The 10,852-nt window shown below is 36.6% G+C and overlaps 1 protein-coding gene across 2 annotated transcripts; it reads right to left on the bottom strand.

The window, feature by feature from the left end:
* Nucleotides 1–550: 550 nt before the first annotated feature.
* On the bottom strand, nt 551–10,770 carry api5 (apoptosis inhibitor 5). 2 transcript variants are annotated; one of them, XM_084094352.1, is made up of 15 exons: nt 10,696–10,770; nt 9,131–9,521; nt 7,795–7,956; nt 7,607–7,700; nt 7,431–7,496; nt 7,131–7,282; nt 6,349–6,576; nt 5,836–5,940; nt 5,560–5,649; nt 5,252–5,430; nt 3,684–3,777; nt 1,985–2,041; nt 1,801–1,892; nt 1,569–1,711; nt 551–1,479 (listed from the first exon to the last, which is right to left on the bottom strand). In XM_084094352.1, exons 2-15 carry the CDS (start codon nt 9,200–9,202, stop codon nt 1,400–1,402), a joined length of 1,614 nt encoding a protein of 537 aa, XP_083950478.1. In that variant the 5' UTR covers nt 9,203–9,521; nt 10,696–10,770; the 3' UTR covers nt 551–1,399. The 2 variants fall into 2 exon arrangements, with proteins under 2 accessions (XP_083950478.1, XP_083950479.1); XM_084094353.1 differs by having other exon boundaries at nt 6,370–6,576; nt 10,696–10,754.
* Nucleotides 10,771–10,852: the final 82 nt, after the last annotated feature.

Raw genomic sequence — 10,852 nt, 5'->3', positions numbered from 1 at the left:
AATTTTATCTCGTGAGATGCATATATGAATTCTATGCATATTGGAGTTAACAACAATAATTGCACAAGACTAAAATGATCTTAAATGGTTTAAACTTCCTTTCTAATATCTTAAATCAACGTTTCGTAATGTGATTTTTTCTGTTTTAACCTGTGAACGTAGATGGCCATCTAGTGGTGCGATTCTTCCAGACTACTACAGTTATGACCTGTGGTTAAATTGTTTAACATTTCTTAAATTTGATGATTGCTCAGCTGAACATTAAACACACATTAACTCTGTAAGCCTACATATGCTATAGCTCAAACAATAGTGCAAAACCAAGATCATGGGTTCAATTTCCAAGGAAAGCAAGAATTGAGAAAATGCACCTTGCATGTAATCCAAGTCCCTTTAGACTGATCTGCCAAATGCATAATTGTAAGTAAGGCATTTGGGAGCAGTTTATCTCAAGCACATGAAAGTTGGTAGAGAATATGTGAATGCAAGAATATTGGCACATTCGGATGAAATATTTCCCCCAATATTCACAAATGAACCTACGAGAATCTGCTGAAAAATGCAAAAAGATTTTTAATGTGGGTGAACAAACTTGTTTGAAATGAAAACAAACAGCTGCAATACATAATTGTCTAATCTGCTTAAATCAAAAACATTTAAATATCTTCTACAATCTAAGCATGCACAAATTTTTGAAATTGAAAGTGAACTCAAATCTACGCAAGCAATATTTGAAAACGTTTGGTTGCTTCAATTATTTTTGTAATAAATTGAAAAGACAAGGCATTCCTACTCTAAAAGGACAAGTTCCACAAAATATTTTACTTCTCTCTTGGGGAGGGGGGATGGATATCTATATTTTAACTCAATATAATTAAGTTAACAAACAAACATCTGGTCACATGAGGCGTCATACAAACTTAAATATTTATGTCCTGAAAAAAAGAAAAATAGCATAAGATTTGACCCACACAAGTTTGATAAAATTCAGAAGGATATTATTTTTTTACGTCTTACAAATTTGTGATTTTTGAACCAACAAAAGCTCGGAAAAATTAAAAAGTTAAAAAAAGATATAAAGGATGCATGTCACCATACAAAAACACTTAAAAATCAAATACACCTTGGCAGTCTTTTGCTCCACAAAGATGATCCAGAAAGAAAAACAATCCACACATTTGTAACCAAAGGGATAACCACTGAAAAGAGGCTGTGTAAGGATTTTCAAAAACACACCCAAGAATACAAAAAAAAAAAAAACAATGTGGAGAGGAACAGAATGGATGGAGGTCTGTGAGACGCAGGAAGGACGAGCGGGGAGAAACAGTGTCAACACAGCAGAGATATTGTTGTGTTGTGGTAATGCAGTTGCATGGGTATAGAAACATATGCAGTCCTCTTAATAAATCCGGCCTCGGCTTCTGTTCCCTCTTCCTCCGAAGCCCCGGCCTCTGCCGCCTCTGAAGCCTCCTCGTTGTTCTGAGGGCACAGATGACATGAGAGATCAGTTATATACACACACACACACACACACAGTACTACTGCATAGGATTTGATTAGACACTCACCATATGTGAAGTTCCCAATGCTGGCACTGTATTTCCCGCTGGGCGGATTGTATATTTGCCGGGCGTCCCTCCTGGGCAAAGTTGTGGGAAGCTTCTTTGTTGTCGCTGTTGTCCCCATGTCTTCTCCAGAGTGCCTCTTCTGGCTGTAGGATATACAGAGATCATGGCAAAAACTTTAATAAGCAGATTAACATGGCGATGTCTGGATGCCAAAGTTGATCCGTGGACGTACCCAATTACCGCTGCCGCCCCCTCGGTCTTCTGCACCGGTTTCCAGGACAGAGTGACTGTGCTTTTATAGGATGGAGGGTTATGAAACAGATCCTAGTGAAGATAAGAGAAAACAAATAAGATCTTATGTTCAAAATTCTATATAAAAACTGCATAGAAACTCTATAAGAATAATTCAGTGTTACCTTGATTAAAACATTTATGTTGTTGGTGATCTTCAAAGCCACAACTTTGATTTTATTCTGTGAAGGGAAAAAAAAAGCAGCGATTGAAAGTTATCATTTAGAGCTGCACGATTCTGGATAAATTGAGACTCATGATTTTTTTCTTTTCTTTTTTTCAAACAGAGATACCAATTCTCCCACGATTCTAAACAGACAACCAAACAAAACATGTAATTTACTGGAGATTCTGACTAAATGTTAATTGCTGCAGTCTATTTCAAATATTTAATTAATCTGAATGATTCAATGACAAACACAGAACAGTCAATTGTGGCCACCTGGTGGTGTAACAATGTAATTGCTCAAATTGTTATAGACCTTTATCACAGCGGAATTGATTACTGGAAGTGCTTGTCGAAGCAGTGTATCAATTCTTCCGGTTATGTATATTTTCCTAGTTGACCTAGTTGAATAAACGCCTCTTAAAATGAGCATCCGCAGGATGATTTCAAAATCCGGACATTTTCAGAGTCAGGAGAAGAGATATTCTGATGATTACTGTGTACAGGATTTTCCAAACTCAAACTCAACTCTTTACTACAAATAAAACCTGGTTATAGTTCAACGATGGTAACCACAAATCAACCATGGTTTTGCTAATCATAGTTTAACCATGGCATTTGTAGTAAAACTGAACATAAAAAAAACAAACACATGGTTACTACATTTTTCTATAAAACCATTGATTAATTTTCGTATGGGTGTTTATCAGTCAAATTCAGTTAAAAATATAAATTCAACAGGTATGAAATATGATCATTAAGAGAAAAACACTTATGAGAAGACGAGCACTGGACTGCGCCAGGTTAGTTTGGAAATAAATGTATTTATTATTCAGAATGCACATTTAAAAGGGAAATATATTTATAGGAGGAACATTTCAGCCGGTTGAAGATTTAACGTAAACATCCTTAGTTTCGAAATGCTTAATTCTACTACGCACGAACATACTCCTAAGAGCGAAGAGCCTTTATCCCACCCATGCTTTCCTCAATTCTTTTTGTGTGGGGAAATCATGAAAACTGATGTAAGGGTGTCTTTGTTTAGAATTAGAGCAGCTGGATGGCTACAGTAACACTAACAAGAGGATTCAGGCATTAGTTGTGATTGTGTTGTGATAGTACCGGAAGAAGCGATACACTGCTTCGTTTACGGGAAATAGGAAGTGTGATAAAGGTCTATTTGAAGGTCTATTCGCCTTGTTACTTTCAAAAGTAAAAAAAAATTGCTCTATTTTGATCGCTACTGTAGACATCAGTGTTAAACTATAAAATTTTATTCCAGTATTTCTGTGATATGAATATTTGTAACAAAAATAATGAAACTGTGTTTGAAAACCTATACATGACAACTGCTCTCTCTGGTCAGCGGCAGTGTGAATACAGATTTGAATGTTCAGGTGTGGTTTTGTCAAAGGTTTAATAGACACAGGCGAATGATCCTTTAGGAATGAGATCGCTGCTTTTAAACGGTTAATCGTGCAGCTCTATTGTCATGTGACTTCTTTCACTATATTTTCCCAGGTTTTTTTTTTTTTAACAACTTAGATTTGCCAAGTAGAATTTAATTTCTGCAGTGGTTTTAGAAATCCTATGAAGCTTTAAATTATTTCTATTACTTTTACAGACCAAATATCACAGCAAAAAGTGTGATGACATACCTCCTCTGTCTTCAGTGCATCTCCAGTCTTGCCTTGCAAAGCAACACGCAGTTGTCGAATATATACTTGCAGTCCCCGTGCAAAGTACTGTAACCTGTGAAATAATAATAAATAATTTAATGCACTGTTGACCTGCTCTTCACAAAGCGTGTATATAATCAGGGGTGCAAAATAAACAACGCGTACAAGAAAACGTGGAGGGAAGCCCTTTTGAGTACCAACATTTTTGGGGACAGGGACACGTTTACTTACTGGAGTAGGATTTTTATCCATCTCTGGTAAGACAACATTAATTACTAGGGGTGCCATGGTTACATGGTTCGGCATGCATGTGATTCGCGGATTAACTGCTCAGCTTAACCAACATAGAGTGAAAGTTTATAATTTTGACGTATTTTGTCTTGCCAATTTACACATTCAAATGATTTTAAATGCGGAGGAGGGGAAAATCAGGACTTGCGCACGCAGAGAGAGAGAGGTGCGAAACAGACAGCGCTTGAACACCGAATTGATTCGTCTTTACTTGAGCTTGAACGGACACAAAATTATGTCAAAATTCCCATCTCGGCAAGTATTCTCTCGGTAATGTCATAAATTAACAGTTGAGAAAGAAACTGGATGTGTGTCGGTATATTCGGTCCTTGCATACAGTTCTTAAAGTGACAGCGGCCTAATATTTCTGCTGTTGTCTGTGCCATTAATGTTAATAAAATAAAATAATAACATGATCTACCATGTCGGAGAGAAAAGAAGATAGTGAGGAGAGCAGTCAGGAGGAAAGCTTGCAGGATAAGTGTGCCGTGTAAAGTGTGAGTATCAAGCAGCGTCTCCAGGTGCTCCCTTGAGAACCAGACCAAAAAGGTTATGTGCACCCCTGTATATAATTTAGTTGTTTAATAAAAAATAATAGCCAAATAATGTAAAAGTTTGGGGTCAGTAATTTTTTAAAAATATATTTTTGAAATGAGTCCCGTCTGCTCAGCAAGGCTGAAGTTATTTAAAAAAAAAAAAAAAAAAAAAAAACAGTAATACTGTGAAATGTTACAATTTAAAACAACGATTTTCTATTTGAATACATTTTAAAATGTAATTTATTCCTGTGATGGAAACATCATTAGTCCAGTCTTCAGTGTCACGATCCTTCAGAAATCATTCTAAAATGCTTATTTGCTGCTCAAGAAACATTTATTATTATTGAAAACAGTAGTGCTGATTAATATGTTTGTTGAAACTGTGATCATTTTTTCTCAGAAATCATTCAAAATGACAGGAAAGTTCAAAAGAACAGCATTTATTTTAAATAGAAATGTTTTTACTGTCAATTTTGATCAATGTCCTCGGTGAACAGAAGTATTCATTTCTTTGTGTGGTATTGTGTACATATAAAAAAAAGCCTTGTCTTTGCTGTGGCATCGAAATTGGTTTTGAGAATCATGAAACTTAGTATTGGTACTAATGATTTCTTCATATTGTAACAATTCTAGTAATGATGCAAATGTTTCGAGATTTTAGATGTTTTCAGTAGCAACACATCCGTTGTCTTTCTGCTGAATAATGTGAGATCTGACCTGATCTTGAAGTCCTTCAGCTTCTCTGCACTGATTTTGTCGATGAGGAAGTCAGGTAGCTTTTTGCCCAGTTGGTGGAAGCTAAAGAGCAGACACTCCACGTAGCTGAATTGTAGTTTTGGCTCTTCATTCGCAGCGTTCTCTCCATTCTCCTCCTCTGGTGGCAGGGGCATGAACTCCTGAAGGCATCAGGGGACAGAGAAAGGGAACAAAAACACAGAATAAGAGGATGTTTGATGACAAAGAAGTTGAAGTGGAAAACTTTCAAAATTCCTGTGTGAGTTCAGGAGTTTAATGTATGCCTTTACCAGGAGCTTCTCAAAAAGCATATTGAGGTTGACCTCCAGTTTGTCCATGTCCCCACAATACGGACTCATCTCTGCTAACAACTTTAGTACCTGCAAAGCAAAAATATTTTCTTTTCTAGCATTCTATGAATATTTGGACATTTATAAAAAGCATGTAATTTCCCCCCCCATGTAAAATCGCTTTCATATCCAAGCTTAATATACAGAGATTATATGTAGGGTTCAGACAATTTTTGATCAATGATCCTTCTGTGATTTCCATCATGTGATACACACCTCAAGCTGGATGTCCAGTTCGGCTACAGGGCTGGTGAGCAGACTGAGGTTGGGCAGAACAAATTCACAGAAGTATGTCACAAAGCGAGTAGAATGCACATTTTTCTGCAGGAGACAAGGACAAAAAAAAAAAAAAAAAAAAATCAATAATTGTGATTTGCACCATTATTAGTAAAATATATTTGTGGAAGACATGACCAAAAATAACACACAAAAAATAAAAAAAATTGGAAAGAATGGAAAACATTAAACTATAAGACAAAAACATTAATACAAAAAAAATAGTTGTGTGAAATTGTTTATATAAATAAAATTGAGGCTACACCAATTCAAGTTTTGCATTTTTAACAGAAAATGCCCCTCATTAGTTTCAGATGCTGAACAATGCATTCAGGCTTCTGAGCTTTTGCCAGAAACTGACCAAAATTCAATGGCTGATTATTGGAAAAACAAAACTATATTGATTGATCACATCCACCACGGTGTGATGCATGAGATATTTGAAGTGCTGACCGTTGCTGTGGTTTCACTCACAGAAAAGAGTGGCAAGGCCTGGCGCGTGCACTGTAAGAGCCGGTCGACGCTGTCAGCATCTGCGGGGTTAAGCGCCTGCTCCAGGAAGGCCTGCTCCACCACCAGCTCCACCAGCTGCTGCCGCCCGCTCACGGTCTGCATGCTCTTCAGCCCGGACAGGATACGCATCAGAAGCACAAACTCCTCCCCCGTCACGTCCTCTAGCACCTAACAGTGAGAGAGAGACGGGTCAAATGTGAGGACGATCCAAAGGTTACAAAGGTAAACTTTATTCATCACATCAAAACTCACCTGGTGCAACCAATTTGACCTTTCTATGACAAGGCAAGGTTAGCTCAGGTTGTAAAATGTCATGTGGCGTGACTCTCCAAAAACGTAATTTTTCTGCATTTATAATTCATGATATTTGTTTAAAAATAACTTGAAACATACACTATTATCTATTTCAAATAAATAGATAATAAAAAATGTTTATTGAGCACCAAATCATTGTATTGATGTGATTTCTGAAGGATCATGTGACAATGAATACTGGAGTTATTATGCTGAAAATTCAGCTTTGCATCACAGGAATAAATTACATTTTACAATATATCCAAATAGAAAAGCAATTTTGACATATTTCACAATTACTGTATTTTTTATCAAATAAATGCAGCTTTGGACAGCAGAAGAGACTTCTTTTTAAAAAGTTAAAAATCTTACAGACCCTAAACTTTTGAGTAATGTGGGAAATAAAAATATGAATTGAGTGCAGGTACCTTTTTTGTCTCTATGAAGATGTAATCCTCAACCTCCTTTGTCATCGTGTCATCTGGCATCATTTTCAATTTAGTAGAGAGAAACTTAATCGCTCTCTCTCGAACAATATCTTCTCCCTGCAGGATCTGACTGAACAAGCCTCCCAGAGTTCCTTTAAAGAAAGACACCAGGGTAAAAGAGGACAACTTCACCTTCTGACTTCATGACTGACAATACAAAAATAAACACTATTTTATATGTAGAATTAACATGAAACCACATTCTACACAAAGCACTGACAGCATTACGGAAATGGATACCTTTTGCGTCAATTTTGAATATGGAGATCAAAGCTGTGTTAACCTGATTGAATTCAGCAGAATCATCTAGAAGAGATGACAAGAAATGTCTAGGATCAAACAGCATGTCATTCAGATGCAATAGTTTATGCAGGAATGATAGCACTTTATCGAAACGTGAGATCTCTGTAGGCTACCTGTCTGCAACAGCTGTGTGAGGATGTCTGCGACTCTGGGTAAATTCTCTCCTGATGCGAAACGGGGGAGCTCTTTGATAGCCTGCCTTCGGATCTGTAATCAGAAAAGAACCACCAACAATGTAGAGATGCGTTTTCCGATATCACCACCACCCACAACATGCACATCCCTGACGTGATGCACTCACGGATACATCCTCGTCCTCACACAGATCGAGCTGTGCGTTGATGGCTGCGTCGGCCAGCTCTGGAAAACTGCTGAAAAATTTAGGAATGAACTGTGCGGCCAGTCGCTTCTCCTTTGCGCCTCCTTTCACGCCGTCCAGAATGACCTGATAAGCATCTTTGTGCTGAAAAACAATACATAAAAATAAGTGACATTTAATAATATCGGTAACACTTAACAATAAGGTGTTAACATTAATGCATAAATTAACAACGAGCAATATATTTTGACCTCTTTTATTAAAGGATCCTAAAATTGTGATTGTAAATGTTTAGATTAACATTAACTAAGATTAATAAATGCAGAAGTTCTGTACATTGTTAGTTGATGTTGACTAATGTAGTTAACTAATGTTAACAAATCAAATGTTATTGTAAAGAATTACCATGATAATTACAAGCAATGTTTTTTTTTAAATGCATTAAGTTTAATAGGCCTACATATTTTAATACATAAAGCATTGAGTTACGGTATGATTAATAATACACAACTGATCAATAATTACGTTTTTAATGTTTACTTTTTGAGAAAAGTCTTTCTTATAATGATATATTTTAAATCGAGTCGATTTAAAATATTTGTTTTATTAGAAATTATTTTGAAATGCACTATATTGCTGTGATGAACAATTATTATTAACTGAGCACCAATTATAATCGATTCAGCTTTGCCATCTTATGAATAAATTAAAATAGAAAATTGTTATTTTAATTTGTAATAACATTTCACAATATTATAGTTTTTTACTGTAATATCAATCAAATAAATGCAGCCTAGGTGAGCAAGGATCAAATTTTTTTTTCTTGTAGAATATATAAATACATAACATGCATTCCTTACAAAAATTAACTATGGTTTTATAGCAAAATAAGATTTGCATAATGTAAATTCCCTCATCCTTCCTCTTGAAAGACTGTTAATTATTCATCATTATTACAGTGCGCAGAACAGCGCGAACCTGAATTCACAAACACGCTACGCTAACAGCGTAGCGATAGCCTTCCTTAAACGCGATGGCTTTCTCTTAACAAACCTCAAAGAAACCAAAGTATTTCATCAGTTGCATACAGAATAAAAACTTCGAGGATGCACAGCTTCCCTAAATGCACGTATATGGCCATGTTAGCATGTAGAACAACTAACGCAAGCTATTATTAGGGCTAATGAGCCAGTGGTCCGAGGAGGCCTCGCAGACACACCAGTCTTTAATATTTTTCACATAATTCCCACCCAAAAAGAACATATAAAGAGTATTGTTGCTATTGAGCGACAGCACAGATATACGAGGCTTTGTTTACCGTGCTGAGATCCTCTTTTGCGTCGGCGAGGATGCCGTAGTTGCGGTAGAGATCCTCCACTGTCGCCGCCATCAGCGTGTCCGACTTCACCGCGGGGGTTTCAATGAATTTCGGCAGTTCTGCTGCTCCTTCTGTGATATTATCGCTGTATCCGCTCGAGATGTGCTCAAACGCGTCACGCTATGAAAGCACAGATGTGATGTAGGCCGTGGGTGTGCTGTTTTTTTCACAGTAAACGTTGCTGTAGCGTGCAGTTCGCCAGCTTGGGTTTGTTGCTCTGTGCGTGCGGCGGCGGGATGAACGTCACTTCCGCGCTTTTGGGACGTGAGCGCCATCTGCTGGATTGGGTGTTTGATGGCGCGCACATCCATGGTGTTTTCCCCCCTCCATACTATAGAAGTCATGTCAATGTCAATGGGGAACATCAACTGTTTGGTTACCCATGTTCTTCAAAATATCTTCTTTTGTATTCAGCAGAATAAAGAAATTCATACAGGTTTGGAACAACTTGAGTGTGAGTAAATGGTCACGGAATTTTCATTTTTGGGTGAACTATCCCTTTAACATTCATACTATTGTCTAGCCCCATTGTAGTCATTCTCTATGTGAAAAAAAATAGAGCTAAATTTGATCATGTTAGTATTGTCATGTGAGCTAGGCTATAGTGTGAGTTGTCATTTCTCTCCTTTCCCATTGTCTATGGGATAGTAAAGTGGGTTACGCTTTACTTTACAGTACAGATCTGTGTATTCAGACACGGGGTGGGTGTCTGAGGCAAATTCTTGGCTCAAAGCAACAACAAAAAAAGTCACTTTAAAAAAAAAAAAAAAGTAATCCATAAAGTTTGAAGAAAATAAATATTATTATTGACAAAAAAGTATCCAAAAATAATGTGTTGAGTCAAAATTTCATAGGAAATAAATACAGATCAATTTGACACTCTTTATGCATTCTTTTTTTTTCTCATCTTAGAAAGTGATTTTCAAGAAATCTGATTTTTTTTAAAGAATTCATGGAATGAGTAAATAACATAATCCTTCAAAAATCTTTCTAATATGATGATTTATTAATCTAATCTAATCTAAAATGTTTAAAAACTTAAGTGTTTGTAATTGCGATTGATCACAGAAAAAAAAATGAGATTGATCTAGTTATTTTTTTAAATTGATTGACAGCACACACACACACACACACACACACACACACATATACATACATACAACTGTTACCCATAAAAAAAAGTAAAAAACAGAAACTAATTTATATTGACTGTGAGTTGCAATCCAGTACAATTGCCAGAAGATGGCATCAAAGATCAGTAAATGTTTCTCTTTTTTATTCTTACATCCAGTAAAATCATGCCCTTTGGCAGCTCAATGATCATATCTTCTTAATAGGAAAACCAGACTGAACTAATCACCTCAAATAAGATTACACTGAACACAGTCACAAGAGGAACTTCCTCAGTGAATCTGGCACCTTCTCACAAATCTGACAAATCCGCAATACTTCTGTCTAAATTACTGTATATAAATCCACAACAAAAACATACCAACCGCTCTTACCTTCCCCAAGGTCAAATGTTCTTGATCCAAAAAGCTCTTTGGCAGGGCTCACGTGCTGAAACACAAAGGCTTTCTGAGGCTAACAACGTTTGAAAACAGCACCTAAAGCTCCTTAACAGCTAATCTGCTAAAGGAACTCTGAAGCCGCAAAGAAACG

Source organism: Abramis brama, assembly GCF_963993115.1.
Source record: "Abramis brama genome assembly, chromosome: 20".
NCBI classification, from domain to species: Eukaryota; Metazoa; Chordata; class Actinopteri; order Cypriniformes; family Leuciscidae; genus Abramis; species Abramis brama.
The sequence above is the reverse complement of the archived record's forward strand: the minus strand, read 5'-3'. Positions and strand labels throughout refer to the sequence as shown.